Raw genomic sequence first — 19,714 nt, forward strand, 5'->3', positions numbered from 1 at the left:
TTCCATTTTTTTTTTCTTTTTGTCTTCAAGCAATAATGATTTTTCATCAGTGGCTCAAGATGATCAATTCAACACAAAGCGGCTACTGGTTAATTTTCGTTCACATATAAATATTTGACAAATTTCATATCTGCTGCCTTAAGCATACTTGTAATCAACAATTTAGTAATAAATAGCAGCAACCAAGAATATATAGAATCAAAATTAAAACAGTAAACTTAAATTGTAAGAAGCTAAGCTACCAACTTTTGTACAGGGTGCCCACATTTATCCAATAGAAATCATATAACCGAACAGACAAACATTCATACGAATCATCAAGCTATCAGCCCCAGTTTGTATACAACAGAAAAGATTTACAAGGCAATAGAAAAGCAATAGCTCGATTGAATATAATGCTAGTAATGAAGATTATTAAAAGTAGATTAGATTACATATAATATAGCAAACTCATACAACCAACGGTTTTTACTTGGACTCACAAATTATTAACCACCAAGGATGATCCTACGTACACCAAGCCAAATAAGTTGCAGATTCTGCAAGAAACATGATAGTGCATCACATATTTTGAAAATGTCACTAGTGCAAAAACAAGAAAACATTATTACTTTATATTATTACCTATCTGTTCGTGAGGTACCTTGACACATAAATGGCCATCAAGATCTGGACTCTATCTGTAACTCTTCTTACAAATGTATAATAGGTTTGTCTCCAAGTGCGATTGAAGAGCAATGGTCCAAGGAAGGCCCAAAATCCAAAAGCAAATCCCAATCCCAAGCTCAAGTAAAAGTCCTGAGTGAAATATGAGTCGTCATCATCATCTTCATAATGATTAGATGTTTGAGGTGAGGGTGTTTCATCATCATCAAGACACTTTTTGTTAAGTGGCGCTCCACAGAGATCAAGATTTCCCTCATAACTTGTGGCATTAAAACTCTGCAATTGTGTGCCTTTTGGGATATTTTCGGAAAGATGATTGTTTGACAAGTCTAACACACTAAGGCGATCAATATGAGCAAGACTTTGAGGGATTGGACCTGATAATCTATTTCTTGACAAATCTAAGAATTCTAATGATCCTAGGTTTCCAATCTTAGGAGGAATTTTTCCACTTAATTTGTTTCTCGATAGATTCAAAGAAACCAATCCCAATAAAGATACAACTTCTTTGGGTATTTCACCAGTGAGAGCATTGCTAGATAGATCAATGCTTTTAAGAAGTTGTTCTAGCCTCTTGAACAAGTCATCTTTACCCTTCCACATCAATGTTACGTAGAATTCAAAAAAAAAAAGAGGTAGATCCCCTACGTATACCTGTCTGATTGAACTCATATGAATGAGGAGTTAAGTCGATATAGTCATCATGTACCAAAGCACTAAAATTTTGAAGACATGATGGGATTTCATTGGACAAATTGTTATGAGATAGGTCCAAGAGCCGAATATGGCCCAAGTGACAAAGATGCAAAGGTATTCTGCCATATAAATTATTCATTCTTAAGCTTAGAATTTGCAATTGTCTAAGGTTTTCTCCAATCCATGAAGGTATTGACCCTAACAGCTTATTTTCAGACACATCTAAGAGCAATAACTGGGAGCAATTTGTTAAAGAAAAAGGAAGTTCTCCAACTAGGCTGTTGTTTCTTAAAACCAAAGCCTCCAAATTCACAAGTCATCCCATAGAGGTTGGCATCACTCCGAACAGGTTATTATTGCTCAAATCAACAAACGTTAACAAGCTCAAATGGCTCCAACAATCAGGTAGATGTCCCTCTAATCGATTGTTTGATGTGTCTAAAATGCCCACGTCTTCATTGTCTTCAATTTGATCAAATAGAAGTGGGACCAAATTTGAGAATTTGTTTTCTGAAAGATCAAGTGTTGATACCCGTGAAAAAAATGATGGAACTGCACCTTCAAAGTTGTTTGATGTCAAATATATTGCTCCAGTACTGAGCTTCAATGATAAATTTGGAATTTCACCAACAAAATTGTTATATGAGATGTTCATGGAAACCGCATATTTTATCAGTGGCCAAAACCATTCTGGTATGAAACCTGAAAGCCCACAATTAGAAATATCCAATCTCTCTAACTTGTGTTGATTATGGAGCCAATTAGGAAAATAAGGACCCAACATACAAGAAGCCATTTCCAAATCTTCCAACTGAAATGGGGCAATCCATCTAGTGCTAATTTGCAGGGCTAATGAATTGCCAGACAGTGATAACCCCTTCAAATTAGAGAGCTTGTTGAAATGAGATTCAGTTATTACACCTCCTAAATTGTTTCCATCTAGCCACAAACGATTCAATTGAGATAGCAATCCGATGCTTTTAGGTACTTCTCCTTTTAATTGATTGTTAGAGAGATCTAGATATTCCAAAAAGGAGAAAATAAAGAGATTGGTTGACATGCCCTTTATTTGATTCACTACAAAAAAATAGACTTTAGGCGACGATTTTCGGCGGCGACAAAAAAGTCGCCGCTGAAAGTCCACTTTCGGCGGCGACACCAAAAAGAGTGTCGCCGCCGAAAGTGTTTTCTGCGGCGACTTTTTTGTCGCCGCTGAAAGGCTTTTCAGCGGCGACAAATGTCGCCGCCGAAAGTGTTTTCGGCAACGACATTTGTCGCTGCTGAAACTTCTAAAAGTCGCCGCTGAAAGTATCTTTTAACGGCGACCTTTTTAGTCGCCACTGAAAGTTTTCAGCCACGGCTGCTACGGCAACGACTTTTCAGCGGCGACTTGTCGCCGCAAAAAACTTTCGGCGGCGACTTTTGTACCCGCTGAAAGTCAATTTTTTTGTAGTGATTGTTAGATAACTACAACGACTGTAGCTGATGACTACTGCACCAGGAAGTGTTTCGGATGAAACTTGAAAGCTCCCCACTAAAGTTATTGTGTGAAAGATATAAGTGCTTCAAAGTGCATATATTCCCAAGTGATGTTGGTATTTCACCACATAGCTTATTTCCAGAGAGATCAAGGACTTCTAGAGAGTTCATTATGTTTCCAAAACCTTTTGGAATGGGACCCTCCAGCAAGTTTTCAAGAAGTTGAATCTCACGAAGATTAAAGGTGAAGTTAGAAATCCAATGGAATGTGGATGATGATGTCAATAAATTATAAGAGAAATCAAGCTGGACAAGAGAAGTGAGATTGGGATTGAAAGCTGTAAAAATGAGATTATCAGATAAAAGGCTACAAGTTTGCAAATTAAGCACTTGTAGATTGGAGCCGAAGTTCAGTGCTGTTAGTGACATCAGGTTATTGTAAGAAAGGTCAAGGACGATGAGAGAAGAAAGCTGAAAATTGGAAAATGTAAAATGAAGATCAGTACTTGAAAGATTACAATCACGTAGGTATAGCTCTCGAAGGTTGGAGCTCAAATTGAAGGGCCATTGAAATGATGCTGAGTTCAAGTTATTTCCAGAGAGATCAAGGATAACAAGAGAAGAGGAATAATTTGAAGGATAAGAAGTCAAAGAAGGATTATGGGTATAAGAAATGCCATATCCACTTAGTCGCAAAACTCTAAGTTTTGACAGTTCACCAATCAATTGTAGCCAGAGATGAGAATAGCCAACGTCACTCACAGAACTCAAGTCAAGACTTGATAGCGAAGAAAGCTCAGATAGCCACTTTGCATCATGATTGCTCTGCTGATCAAATGTGAGATTAGAATTACCGCCAAGCTGTAATGTTCGCAACATGGAAAGATTTCCGAGCTGGAAAGGGATTACTCCACCAATAGAATTAGATCCAAGATAGAGATGTTGCAGCTTTGAAAGGTTTCCAATCGTCCAAGGGAGATCTCCAACCAATCTATTGTAACTCAGATCAAGATATACTAAACTTGAAAGCTTCCCCAATTGAGAAGGAATAGTTCCAACAAAATTAGAAATAGAGATTGAGATATCGTAACTTGGTAAAGGACTCTATGGACTCTGGGATTTCACTTGGGTAGAAATCATTGCCACTGAGATCCAAATATTCCATGTCATGGAATTCACTCAATGAAGTAATATTAATTTTACCACTCAAAGGAAATGAACTGCGAAGATTAAGGAATTGAATGTGACCTGTTTCATTACTACAATAAACTCCTTTCCAGTTGCAGCAGTCTTCATGATCTCCATCTCTCCATGTTGATAACATTCCAGAGTCGTCTTGCACGATTCCTTGTTTGAATAAGAGTAAAGCTTTTCTCTCATTCTCTACGCACTTTGCTCCTTCAGCCAAACTGAAACTCGTATGTAACAGAAGCAGCAATGCAAATAACGCATAGAAAAACTTCCAGATAAAGGCCATTATAATGACAGTATCTTCAATTATAGGTTCAGAAGTAGAGAACTAGCAATACATATATAATGCTCAAGAGATGTGCTTTAGGCGTGAGAGAGTGAAAAATGAATTGTAGGGCCATAGACTTGTAGGCTCTTGTAAATACAGAGTCATCGTTCAGAACACGCTTCAACAATTTTTAGACTTTTATGTAGATATTATAAAGAGAGATACAGCCAAAATGTACACAAGAAAATGAAAAATGCTTTCGAAGCAAATTATCAACATTTACAAATTTTGTGGTGCTTGCTGATAGCTTGTTTATGGGGTTAATTGTGAGGCTATGCTTGAAGGTTGACTTGCAAGACTTTTGTAATGAAGAAAAATCAAAGTCGTCACACATAACTTGTTATTTCAACAACTATGTTGGCTTTCACATTGTTATCAAAAAAATTATTTTTTGAGCCAAATGAATTGTATTGTCAATATATAATAATATATATGTATAATAAGGTAAATAAGTCATATTGTTCATAAATCATAAATAATATGCTTCATCTCTCAAATCATGTATAATATATAAGAAAAAGTGATTAGCCACATACGAAAATAGGTGTTTAATTGGATTTGAAGGGATAGCTCAGATCACGCCGTGTGACAAAGAAATGTTCTCAGCAGTTTCTGCCGCACAAGAAAAGCAATTATCAAAGAAAAGTGCCCAAAATCAGTAAAAACGTTTTGGAGAAGAAAAGCATGTTATATCTTATGATCTATGAAATAAGAAGAACTTGCAGACTAAAATTTGAAAATAAATTAAAACAACTCTAGTTCAAGTAACGTCGATTGTTTCACAAAAAACAAAAAAAAAGAAGAAGGAAAAGTTCCAATGAATAGCTAAAATAACAAAATTCAAATTGGGACCTACATTTTTAAAAATTTCTAATCGAACAAGACTAATTAGGAATTTTCAAATCTTGTTAAATGACCATACTGATTTAAGACTGGAAGAGGGATTTCTGATTGAGAGAGGAGGGGGCAAGAAAATTTATAAGATTTAAAAATTCTTAATTTGTAATTAGAAATTTGTTAAAAACATATGTTGAACCTAAATTTTAATATTTCAATTGAATTTAATTAACATTTTCTGAAAAATAAATGAATATATAAGTAAAATCTAAGGATAACATTTAGATCAAGTTAATTTGGTTCCTTATATCCATTACTCCAATCAAAGTGTGCCACCTGTATAATTTTTTTTTTTAATGTCAGCACTTAACCCAAAATTTACTCCTAACAATTTGTTACGTTCAGTCCTAAATATAATAACTAGTTAAAAATTTAATTTGATCATAAATATAAGATCACGAGCTATTTTGTTTTACATATTTATTTATTTTTCTTTAAAGTAGTGCTTATGGTGATTGCATATGATAAAATGTTTTCTTCTTAGGGCCTGTTTGGATGCTCCAAAACCGTGGTTTCAGAAGCACTTTTCCACAAAACGAGGTAACCTCCTTCACATATTTACTTCGTAATCCATAAAAGCACTTCTGAAACCATGGTTTGGTTTCTATCCAAACACTCCCTTAAAGTATATAACTAATAAGGATATTTTGAAAAAGACAATATCAGTTTATTATAAATAACTAGCTTAATTAATTTTTATAATATTGACAAATTAATTATCTAACTCTTATATTAAGTACCAAAGGTAGTAGTTTTAGGAATTTAACAAATAAAAAAAAAAAAAAGGCAACTCTACGTGGAGGCTAGATTGGCCATGAGATGTGCTTGAGGCGTGAGGGAGTGAAAAATGGATGGTAAGATTTATAGAATTCATTGTGGGGCCATAGACTCGGAGACTTTTCTAAATGCAAAGTCGCGGTTCACAACACGTTTCAATAATTTTCTCTATGTCTAGTATGAGGGGAATGGACGGAACGGCAGAAAAAAAAAGAGTAAAAAAATTAATTAAAAGTTGTTAACTCTATTTTTTCAACTTTTAAATTAAGCCTATTAAAAATTTTCTCTTCTCCCTTTCCTTGTCCTCATACCAAACATACGGACATTAAAGAGAGATAAAGTCAAAATTTGCTGCTAGTTTGTTTGTGGGGTTGTTTGTAGGCTATACACGCGAAGGTTGACTTGGAAGACTTTGAATAGATGTGAAGTCGGTGAAGATACCAAAAGCCACAAAGTAATACGACTCCTAGCTTTAAATATTAGATTTAGAAAAACTGGAAAAATTGTCACTAAACACTCCTTCATGGATTTTACGCATAACGTGTTATTTGGACTACTATAGACTTTTACATTCGTTACAAAGACCTCTTTTTTGGGCCCAATGAATTGTGCGATCAATATATAAATATATATAATGAGGTAAACAAGTCATATTATTCATTACTCATAAATTATATTATATTGGATTTGTAGGGATGGTTTAGATCATGCCATGTGAAAGACTAAGAAATGTTCTAAACATATTATCTACCACACAAGAAAAGAAATTATCAAATAATTATAAATAATCATTGCCCGGGATCAGTAAAAAGGATTTTTTTTTTAAGAAAACAAAAGCATTTATATCTTATCATGCGTGAAATAGAAAGAGCATGCAGACTAAAACCGGAAAACGAAACAGATTCAATTAAAGCAAGGTCGATTGTTTCACAAAAAAAATGCAATATCTAAGTAATATCTGAGGATAAAATTAGGAAGAATTTCACTGCACACCTCTATACCTATTTAATTAAAATGCATCCAAAAACTCTCGAAACATTATGTAATTTTACTATACCCGTGAACCAAAATGAAATTAAATTTTATGCGTGAAAAGACATTTGTACCGTTATTTTTTTATTTTTGGAAAGAGAATCACCCACCACGGATTTACAAGAAATATAGGTAGGTTTACAATAAAAATTAGACAATCTATAAAAGAAAAAATCCCTTAAAAAGATGCTTAAATAAGTTAAATTTTTATTTGGGTCATTGTCTGATTCCACTTTTTTCCTTTCTTCCGTCTTCTTTACGGTGAGGCTAATCAGGTCACATGAACCAAAAGAGGGATTTTAAAATTTTATGAAATAACTATAATACCCCTTTCAGTAGAAACCTTTAGCGATGAAGATTTTCTATCATTCTTGCATTGCCTAAGAGCTCTTAACAAGGAAAATTTAGCGTATGCCATTGCAAAGTCGAAGAATCAATCAAGAACGCAGTGATATGTTAGTTTTTATATTAAAATATTTCTTCCTCAATTCTATAAGCATGTTATGGAGATATAAAGTTATTAATTTGCAACCGAAACGTGTTAATTGTGAAATAAAAAATATTGATTTTTAAAGTTGTATTGTCATAAAATTTTGTTCATAGTATCATAAGTGTGTTAAGGAAACATAAAGTCATTAATTTAGAATTGGAATATATTAACTGTGAAATGGAACAGGTTAATTTTTAATGTTATGTTATGATCAAGTTTTATTTAAAGATTTATTTCAAGTGTTATGGTGACAGAAAATTATGAATTTAGAATTAAAATATTATAATTATGAAATAAAATATATTAATTTTTAAAGTTGTATTATGATCAAGTTTTATTTAGAGATTTATTGCAAATGTATTTTGGAGACATAAAGCTAGTAATTTAAAATTGAAACTTGTTAACTGCATAGTTAAATTTATTAATTTTTAAGATTTTATTATGATTAATAAGTTTTATTCAAAGACTTACTCCAAGTGTATTATGGAGGCAATAGATTATTAATTTAGAATTAAAACATATTAATTGTAAAATGGAACATGTTCATTTAGAATTTTTTTTCGCTTCTAATGAAAATAATATTAGAGGCATTTCATAAAATTATAATATCTCTTTTTGAGTCATGTGACTTGATTAGGAGCTTAACAAATTTACTGATTCAAATAAAAATTTAGACTATTTAAGTATCTTTATTTGGAATTTTACTTTTATAAAAAATATAAAGAAATTAACGATGATACATAAGAAAATTTTAATTTCACTTTGGCCCAAAGGATTTAATGAAATTTAATAATGTTTTTTTTTGGCCAATAAATTTCATAACGTTTTAGAGCTTTTAGATATTGAATAGGTGCAGAGGGATCACTATATCTATTACTCCAATTACAGCTAACCCTCACCTCAAGTAGACTGTGCAAGTCTGAGTATTTGCCACTTTAGCTTCAGCTCCAAAGAAATCGCAATCTTTTAACACAAAATTAAATATATGTCATATTCTTTTTTTTTGAACAACCATATTATTAAAAATAAAAATAAATTATATAATAATTTTAATTTAATTATTGATATGAAAAAATAGTTTTTTAATATTTATATTGGTGTTTATTTTATAATATTTTATTTCACTCAGAAATTATTTTACATATAATATTAATTTTACATGAAACAAATTTAGAATTTTATATTGTAAATAATTTTTTGCTAATATAATTTATTTTTAAATAACGTTGAATAGATAAAATTTAATTATATATATGTATTATATTGCATTATATTGTATATGTGCTTTTTATTTATTTGAAGAAAACCATTTATAGTTAGTGAAAAATCTAATTAATTGTTCTATATAAAAAAAATAATGATTTGAATAATTAAAGTAAGCACCCTTCTGCTATTAACGCATGTATGCTACATAATTTTTTTCTTAAAAACCTTTGTATATATGTGCCATTTGTCTTTGTATTGAATGTCGAAATCAATCTATATCTTGATCAAATTTCATTCTATCCTTGTTAAAACTCAAAATTCTCTTCAACACTAGTTTAGTCAATAATCATAAATGGAGGTGTTCAAATAAATTCATTTGTCAATTTTGAATTTTTATCAAATATTACATCTTTAATATATTGTGTATATATAATACAATTATTTGTTCATTATATTAATTTATATAATAAAGTTATTCATAATGCTAGCACTGCTAAAATTAACTAACGTCCGTTGTTTCGTTTGTGAGATCCTTTTTTTAATGAAAGTACTAAAATACCCCTAATTAAAAAAAAGTTAAGGGTCAAAAAGTACCCATAAACTTATACAAAAAATTCACCAAATGCCATATAATTTTTATGAAAGTACCAAAATACCACAAATCTTAAAGGGCTATTGCATTAGAGTGTGTTAGAAATTATTACTTATAAAAAAATTTATAATTAAAATAACTTGGGTAAAAAAATTTAAGCTTCAACGATAAGTAATTAATATCCCCACTCTTTTTTTAGTAGATATTATATTATGAATATTTTTTAAAAATAAGTTGTTTGTACCAACAACCTATAGAATATGATTTATTCTTCACTCTCTGTTATCAAATTTAAAAGTCGACCTAAAATTTCTTTTACATTTATATTAAATTCTTTGATAAAATTTAAAATCAGTTATGGTAGTGAAACCCACAATATTTTTAATGAAAGTACTGAAATAATCTCAGTTAAAAAAAATACAGATACTTTTTCACATCTATATCAATAATGGCAAGTTTTTGGGCGCTTGCTGATAGTTTCTTTACGGGGTAATTGTGGCGTTTTTTTTTTTCGGGGTCAGAAATTGTGGGGCTATACTTAAAGGTTGAATTGAAGACTTCTATAATCAAGAAAAAAAAAGAGATTGTCCCATATGTGCTATTTCAACAGTACTTTTGCATAGACGTTAAGATATTAAGACGACAAAGTAAAAATAGTTGACCAAGGACTCTAACTGCATAGGCTTTCAGATTGTTATCAAAAAAATTATTTTTTTGGCCAAATGAAATGTATTATCAATAGATAATTATGAGTTAAGGGTTAAAAATACCTATAAAAATATACTAAAAGTTTATCTAGTACTATAAACTTTTTTTAGATTCAAATCTATCGATCCAAATTTAAAAAGAGCTCAATAACACTAGCACCGTGAAAATGAAGTAACATCCATTTTCTTAATTGTGGGACCCATAACTTTTTTAATGAAAGTACCAAAACACCCCTAATTAAAAAAAAGTTAAAGGTCAAAAAATACCCATGAACTTATACCAAAAATTCACTAAATACCATATAATTTTTATGAAAATACCAAAATACCACAAATCTTAAAGGACTATTGCATTAGAGTATGTTAGAAATTATTAGTTATAAAAAATTTTATAATTAAAATAACTTGGGTAAAAAAGTTTAAGCTTCAACAATAAGTAATTAATATCCCCAATCCTTTTTTAATAGATATTATGTTTTAAAAATAACTTGTTTGTATCAACAACCTATGGAATTGTATTTATCTTCCGGTCTATATTATCAAATGTAACAGTCAATCTAGAATTTCTTTTACTTTATATTAAATTCTTTGAGAAAATTTAAAATCACTTTGGTAGGAAAACCCATAATATTTTTAATGAAAATACTAAAATAATCTCAGTTAAAAAAAATATTGATACTTTTCGACAATCTATATCAATAATGACAAGTTTCAGGGTGCTTACTGATAGCTTGTTTATGAGGTACTTGTGGGGTTTTTTTTTTGGCCCAGAAATTGTGGGGCTATACTTGAAGGTTGACTTAAAGACTTCTATAATAAAAAAAGAAAAAGTTGTCCCGCATGACATGTCATTTCAACAAGACTTTTGCATAGACAATAAGATATTAAAATGACAAAGTAAATAGTTGACCGATGACTCAAACTGCGATAGGCTTTCACATTGTTATCAAAAAACTCATTTTTTTCAGCCAAATGAACTGTATTATCAATATATAATTATGATTAAGAGTCAAAAATACTAATGAAAATATGTCAAAAATTTACCCAGTATCAATTTAAGTTTAAAAAGAGTTCAATAACGCCAATACCATCAAAATTAACTAACATCCTTTTTTTGATTGTGGGACCCATTTTTTTTTTTAATGAAAGCACCAAAATACCCCTAATTAGAAGAAAGCTAAGGGTCAAAAAATACCCATGAACTTATACACAAAATTCACCAAATGCCATATAATGTTTATGAAAGTACCAAAATACCCAAATCTTGAAGGGCTATTGCATTAAAGTGTGCTAGAAATTACTAGTTATAAAAAATTTTATGATTAAAATAACTTGGGTAAAAAAGTTTAACCTTCAATGATAAGTAATTAATATTCCCAATTTTCTTTTTAGTAGATATTATATTATGGGTATTTTTTAAAAATAAGTTGCTTGTATCAACAACCCATGGAATTGTATTTAGGGTTAAGAGTAAACAATACCTATGAAAATATACCAAAAATTCACCCAACACCATGAACTTTCTTTGGGTTCAAATCTACCAATCGAAGTTTAAAAAGAGGTCAATAATACTAGTGCCGTTAACATCCATTTTTTAAGCAGTAGGACCCACGATTTTTGGAACAAAATTACTAAAATACCCCTAATTAAAACAAAAAGTTTAACGGTCAAAAACACCCATGAACTCGCATTGAAAGTTCACCAAATACTGTATAATTTTTAATGAAAGTATGAAAATACCCCCAATCTCAAAAGGCTATCACATTAGAGTGTGTTAAAGATTATTAATTATAATAAATTTTTATAATTAAAATAACTCATGGAAAAAATTTAAGCTTAAATTGAATTGCTCTTTAAATATTAATTATTTATATTCCCAATCTTTTCTTTTAACGGACATTATAGGTATCTTTTGAAAATAAGTTGCTTGTATCAACATTATATGGAGTTATGTTTATCCTCCAGTCTATGTTATCAAATTTAACATTTAATTTGAATTATTTTTTACATTTATATTTAATTTTTTAAGAGAATTTAAAGCTACTTTTGATAATGGAACCCACTATTTTTTAATAAAAGTACCAAAATATTCCTAGTAAGAAAAAAAGAAGCCACCATCTCCCTTTAACCTGTCAATGGTCCTTTTAGCTCATCTCCTTTTTAAGAAAAAAGCTCACCCTCTTGCAAGATGGATTTATATTCTTTATTTCAATTAAACTTTAGAGTACCCTCATTTAATTTTTTTTTCTAGAATTAAGCAATTTTTTAAATTGAATAAAAAATATGAAAATATCAAATGAATACTAATCAAAGAAATAAAATGTGAATATTTATTTTGCTAGCTTAATTTAACAATTCTCTGAAACCACTATGAGATAAGCAATAATGATGTTAAAATATAAAACATGATAAGTTACAAAAAGATATTTAATTATTATGCATAACATTTATCCTATTAAAATATTTTGAGCCATAACAATTAATATAGTAACTATTACAATTGATTGATTTTTATAAAAAAAGAAAAAAATTGTTGATCAAGAAAAAATTTATCAAAAAACATCAATAATCTTTTTTAATTATAAAGATTGGGAATTAAAAATTTATTATAATTAATAATTTCTAACACACTCTAATGCAATAACCCTTCAAAATTTGGGCATTTTTATACTTTTATCAAAAATTATATAGGTTTGGTGAACCATTGGTATAAGTTTATGAGTATTTCTGACCTTTAACTTTTTTTTCAATGGGGGTCTTTTGGTATTTTCATTAAAAAAAATATGGGTCCCACTGCTAAAAAAACAGACGTAACAGTGTTGGAATTATTAACTTCTTTTTAAACTTCGATTGGTAGATTTGAACCTAGAGAAAGTTTATGATGTTGGGTGAACTTTTAATATATTTTTATGAGTATTTTTGACCCTTAACCCTTGTATTTATCCTCCATTCTATATTATCAAATTTAACAGTCGACCTAAGGTTTCTTTTACATTTATATTAAATTCTTTGAGAAAATTTAAAACCAATTTTGATACTAAAACCCATAATATTTTTAGTGAAAGTACTAAAATAATCTCAATTTAAAAAACAAAAAAAGAAACCACATCTCCTTCCAATCTCTTGATGGTCTTCTCGGTTCATTTCCCTTCCAAAAAAAAATTCAACCTCTTACAAAATAGATTTAGATTCTTTATTTTAATCAAACTTTGGAGCATCCTCATATAATTTTTTTTAGATTTAATTATAATTTTTTCAAAATGAATAAAAATTTAAAAATATAAGATAAATACTAATCAAAGGATAAAAATGTAAGTATTTATTTTGTTAACTTTATTTAACAATTCTCTAAAATCAAAACACTTCAGGATAAGTAATAATGATGTTAAAATATAAAACACGATAAGTTACAAAAATATTTAATTATTATTTATAATATTTATGTTATTAAAATATTTTTAGTCATAACAATCAATATATAATTAGATACTGTTCCGGCAAGCCGTTAGCTATATGGCTTATCCTCGGCTCTTGACTCTAAACACTGTTCACAAGCCGACATACTTTCCATATGAATAAAATATTATATTTGTTGGGCTTTGTCCAAGCCGTTTGGTGATCGATCACGTGGTGTTCTGCATCTGTGGTTTCATTTGTATATATAGCGAACTCATCATCTATGAAGCTATTCATCTCTCCACTTCTCACATTCTATATATCTATTATATTTGTTTAGTGTATCGTGGTTTAGGGGTTTCGTCTTGCCATCACCATTTTGTGCAGGTGCGTGGTATTTTGTATGGTTTCCGTTATTTTTTTTTATAATAAATAATGTGTCTTTATTAGTTATTTGTGGTGGTTGAGACGATTGATGAGCCGTTATTTGCTGTTACTATTCAGACAATATCGTAATCTCCTAACTGACAGTCTTACTCATGCTTATATCTCAGTCGCTAATTTGATCTTCACAGGTGTTGTTTGTTAGTAATGATGCAGTCTTTTCCAAAGGCTTTTCTCAATGATTTAGAGCCAGGTGTGGCTATGAAGATGGTGACAGTAAAGATTGATAGGATATTCCCTAGGGATGTCATCCATTTCATAGGCGACCAGCACCGGCCAATGAAGGAGAATATGTCAATGGATTTTGTGTTATACAATGAGAGGGTTGTTCCTGTGCACTTTTTATCAGTATGTGATTTTGGTAAGGGGTGTTTAATATTTGGTTGTAAGTTTTGTAGGGTACTCATATGCTTTGCTACATGAAGAGTGACGAAGCCATGGCACGGTTCACATGGAGGATGTTTAGGGGTAGCTGTTATAGCATTTCTGGAATGCGTGTCATAGTCGGAGGTGAGGGCATTCACAAAATGTAACACATGGAGCTCATTCCATCATCCGTGTTGAGAGAGTGTTTTCAACTCTTACCTGAGAGAAGCTTGAATTTGAAGGCTGTGTATGATATACCATGGGGTTTGAAGGATGATAACAGATTTGTAGGTTGGTATATACTAGCTTTTCTGAAGCCCATTATGAACGTTTATCTTGTAAGTAAATAAAGAAACTAAATGTTTGCCATATGGCTGACATTCTTTTACTGACATTACAGACGTGTGTGGCTTCCTCAACTATATTTCCCAAGTGAAGCTGAATAAATATAGAGGATTCTATGAGAAGGAGTTGGTTATGATATTGGAGACTCGCCGGAAAAGTACTTTATGGTGAGTATTTTTTTCTCCCACATATTATTTTGGCTGTTAAGTATAATATAATACACATGTGTGATTTCCATTCCTTTGCTTGCAATCGACAGGGCTAAGGACCATGTTAGATGCATCTTACGTGGTGGCTGGGTTGAAGCGGTGAGGGAAGGGTACGATGCAATCACAATGAAAAAGGATCTTTTTGTTCTTGTAAAGTATTTAGTTAGTGGGATGCCCACTAAGAATGGTATGATTTGGATCATAGTCTATGTAAGCTCATTGGTATTTAATCTTTTTAGTGCATTATTAAATAATCACCTACTGTTGCCAAATGTGTGGTGTTGTTTATTAGGTTGCCCAGTGAAGCTTTCTTACAGTGATGCTACGAAGGTGAAGTTTGACCCACCTTATCCTGAGGTCCTAAAGTTGAAGAAGGAGTTGATATGAGAGGAGGAGGACAAATGCGAATAGGCTATGTTTTAATGTTTTAGCTTGAGGCATGGTGTTGTGTTAGTGTACCTTTAGTGGAATGGTATTGGGTATTGAATTGTGGTTCTATATGTCCAGTAGAAAGGTGTGTTTATGTAGTTTTAGTTTCTGAACAATTTTTTTTTTTTTGTCAGTGGTGATTACAAGACATGTCATAACGATACTTAGCATGTTTATCAAACTTTTGTCATTTCATATTATCTAAATTCTAATTATATTGACGAAAAAAATCAAATATAATTCCTTATCAGTGATATGTTAATATGCTACCATGTGATTTTGTATATTCATGATCGTAAGTCAAAGTAATGAAACTATCTAATAACTTAAATAATTAAAGTTGAAGTAATAAAACTATCCAATAACATAAATAATTAAAGTTGACGTTAACATTTTGTGTCAAGGATAAGGTTAGACTAAATGGATGATGCTAGAGAGAAAACTTAATGGCTCACCACAATGAAAATAAAAACATATTACGAATGGAAAATAGGTGCCACGTATCGTGAATGGCTTCTTTCATATATGAAGTGATCAAGAAAACTTGAGTCACTCGTCCTCCTCGCTGCTTGATACGAAACCTAAATCTGCATCAAAATCACTAGAACGGGGAAGATTTGGTTCTTTGCTTTGACCTTCATGCGATATCTCACTGTTTTCTGGAGGTAAGCCCTTGCATTGGGTCACTGGTTCAATTCTTCGGTACACCATACGAGACTTCCTTGCTGAATGAGGTCGCACGATGGGGATGATCTTCATGTATGTCTGCGAATCCAGGTCGTGAATCAACAGTGGTTCATAACCAAACCGTGGCATTCCCACACGTATGTGAGGAGTGTGTTCACGTAAGATCTTCTTGTAATGATTGTAGTCATTATAGTTGTAGATTTCTACACGCTCCAATGGTTTGCAGTAAAAACCTTGTGCCCTCAAAATTCCATAAATACATTTGATGATGAAATATTGTTCTCCATACCAACTTGAGGAACCCACAATGACTTCCTCCATAATAGCAGTGTGGAACATTTTTTCTTTAGTAGTTGCATCCCTTGTGATGAGAACAATCAATGGACCACAGATGACTCAAATAAGGCTGACACCATGGTTCCTCCAGCGACGTAATAAGTTGTAGAAGTCTATGCCAACGAATGCCTCCATGCTGCTCATCCTTTGTTGTTATTTGATAGGTTGAACCTTTGTTGGTTGTGGAAGTGATCGACGGACTTATTAAGAAGTGAGGTTGGTGATGTGGATATTGATAACGCTTAGCCCCCCAGCTAAACGTGATGGTGGTAATATTTAAAAATTATTGTGCATTGATTAATTTCAATCATTCTTACTGATGAGCTAGGCTTCGTAGCTCACATAAGCCAGAGTAGATAAAAGGAAGGGTTTAATCAATGTTGGTATTGTCTTTTCATCCATGGGGTAACCTGACAATAGGTGCAAAATTTGTCTACTCTGATGGGTACTTTCTCTTCTTTGTTACCATCTTGATTATTTATTTCACATATTTGTGCATTCATGGGGCATTGTGACAATCATAGCGTTATTTATATACCATATTTATTATTAGACAATTTCTTTACCTGTCTACCTATCAAATCATGATAACTGTGCATTTTCCATAGGATTCTTGCAAGTTGAGCTATAGTGTAGGCTGCAAATAGTATGGCTGAATGTTGTCTGAAGTGGGATATCACTCATCACGTAGCATATGCTGATTGTATAAAAGAAGTAATAGCTATATCGAAGAACTCAAAATTGCACAAAATCAGCAATAGTCAATGCATGGCTAATATAAGGCATGGAAAGAACATTGACAGCTTACATTATAATATATCATACATGAATAGTCATATCAGTTATACACAATTTTAGCTAAACCCCTTATTATGAGTCGCCTTCTCTTGATGAAGCCCCTTTTTGACGCAAGTTGTAGCTATGTAGATAACAAACTTATTTCAAATTGTTTCCAATTGCTATAGCCATATGAGTAGGATAGGATAGTGAGGGTGCCAAGATGGATTATGGTTTTCAAAATTTTCCCGCCCATGTATTATCAGTGGCAGCTTTTATATGGATGTTTCTTGGTCGTAGATCACATAACTCTTTCTTACAATCCTCGCTCTTAATCTTTGAATAAGTAAGAGGTCGGATAATATTTATTCATCCTGTTTCATTGCTTCAATGGCTTATTTCATTTTCTTTTAATCTTCATATATTGTTCTAGCTTCTATCTCTTATTTACTATACATTCTTTCTTTCCCATCTTGATGGTGTATTTCACATATTCGTGTATACGTGGGGTATGGCGATAATCATAGTGCTTTTTATGTACCATATTTATTTATAAGAAGCTTTATTTACCTCTTTACCTATCAAGGTACTTCCATATACTAGGTCAAACAGCTATGGATTATCGCAATTATTATAGTCTTTTGCTGCAGTGTTAGAGTACTCAGCGGCCCGCTTCTTTATGAGTATATCACAAGGTAGAAATATTTCTATTTGTAAGCATGCACTTTATTTGTTGTGGAAGCCGATGAGAGTAACTTTGCTAAGGGAGGAAAGTTTTTTTGGAGCTTAATGAAAGTCATAGGTGCCGCTGAACATGTAGACAGTGATGTTGTCATAATCTTTTTCATTTAAACTTTATTTCACAGATGGTCGAAAGGACTAGATGATGCTGATCTTACATGGGTTTATGAGAAAAGCACTTGTTAGAAAAATGAAAAAGTACAGTACAAATTGTATGACCAGTGGAGTTATACTTTTGTATAATGTCATCGAAAGTTACACAAGAATTGATTGCAGTAATAATGAACATGACAGATCATATTTACAAATCTCTTTGACCATCATATATATTAGAGTCCTCACTTCATCGATTAATGTAGAAGAGATCAGGTATATTTGATAATTAAGGTAAGATCCTTAAACTTTATCAATGCCAATGTCAGTAAAATACCTATGGAAGTGGAAATGATTCTTTTTGTCAGATATGTATAGTTACGTATGAAATTTTGTTTGTCTTGAGCTATTAATTCTAACCGGAATCTTTTGTTTCCAAAGTTTACAGAACGGTTGCTAGAGCAACAAGATGTTGATTTCACATGTTCATAGTCTTATCAGACATTGGCTCATATTAAGTGCACATGATGTAAATTGGCTCCTACTTATAGTTTATAGTTAACTTAGATAGAAACATTGGACACTTAACTTATATTGATTCTCCAATTTATGGTTTAGTTTAATAATTTTCCCTTTATATGTATTTTGAAAATAATTATAATCATCCGATGCACATGATTGAAGATGATAGTTTAGGGAAGTCAATATATATTTATGACAAAATTCTTCTTATAGTCCTCACTCTTAATCTTTGAGTAAGTAAGAGGTTGGATAATATTTATTCGTCCTGTTTCATTGCTTCAATGGCTTATTTCAATTTTTTTTTAATCTTCATATATTGTTCTAGCTTCCATCTCTTATTTGGGTATGGCAATAATCATAGTGCTTTTTATATACCATATTTATTTATAAAAAGCTTTATCTACCTCTTTACCTATCAAGGTACTTCCATATACTAGGTCAAACAGCTATGGATTATCACAATTATTATAGTCTTTTGCTGCAGTGTTAGAGTACTCAGCGGCCCGCTTCCTTATGAGTATATCACAAGGTAGAAATATCTCTATTTGTAAGCATGCACTTTATTTGTTGTGGAAGCCGATGAGAGTAACTTTGCTAAGGGATGAAAGTTTTTTTGGAGCTTAATGAAAGTCATAGGTGCCGCTGAACATGTAGACAGTGATGGTGTCATAATCTTTTTCATTTAAACTTTATTTCACAGATGGTCGAAAGGACTAGATGATGCTGATCTTACATGGGTTTATGAGAAAAGCACTTGTTAGAAAAATGAAAAAGTACAGTACAAATTGTATGACCAGTGGAGTTATACTTTTGTATAATGTCATCAGAAGTTACACAGGGATTGATTGCAGTAATAATGAACATGATGGAACATGTTTACAAATCTCTTTGACTATCATATATATTGGACTCCTCACTTCATCAATTAATGTAGAAGAGATCAGGTATGTTTGATAATTAAGGTAAGATCCTTGAACTTTATCAATGCCAATGTGAGCAAAATACCTATGGAAGTGGAAATGATTCTTTTTGTCAGATATGTATAGTTACGTATGAAATTTTGTTTGTCTTGAGCTATTAATTCTAACTCGAATCTTTTGTTTCCAAACTTTATAGAACAATTGCTAGAGCAACAAGATGTTAATTTCACATGTTCATAGTCTTATCAGACATTGGCTCATATTTAGTGCACATGATGTAAATTGGCTCCTACTTATAGTTTATACTTAACTTAGATAGAAACATGAGACACTTAACTTATATTGATTCTCCAATTTATGTTTCAATTTAATATCATGGAAATAATAA

The 19,714-nt window shown here is 31.4% G+C and overlaps 1 protein-coding gene across 1 annotated transcript; it reads right to left on the reverse strand.

Moving 5' to 3' along the window:
* Positions 1–624: 624 nt before the first annotated feature.
* Positions 625–10,285, reverse strand: LOC114719455 (receptor-like protein EIX1; the record flags this gene model as incomplete). Its single annotated transcript, XM_028904967.1, has 6 exons — positions 625–1,260; positions 1,895–2,064; positions 2,149–2,301; positions 2,883–3,832; positions 3,933–4,332; positions 10,222–10,285. Coding segments are annotated over 6 exons (2,373 nt in total), but the record flags the coding sequence as incomplete, so codon positions are not given.
* Positions 10,286–19,714: the final 9,429 nt, after the last annotated feature.

This window comes from Neltuma alba, unplaced genomic scaffold, assembly GCF_004799145.2.
Source record: "Neltuma alba isolate B1F8T4 unplaced genomic scaffold, ASM479914v2 tig00011916_pilon, whole genome shotgun sequence".
In the NCBI taxonomy this organism is placed as follows: domain Eukaryota; kingdom Viridiplantae; phylum Streptophyta; class Magnoliopsida; order Fabales; family Fabaceae; genus Neltuma; species Neltuma alba.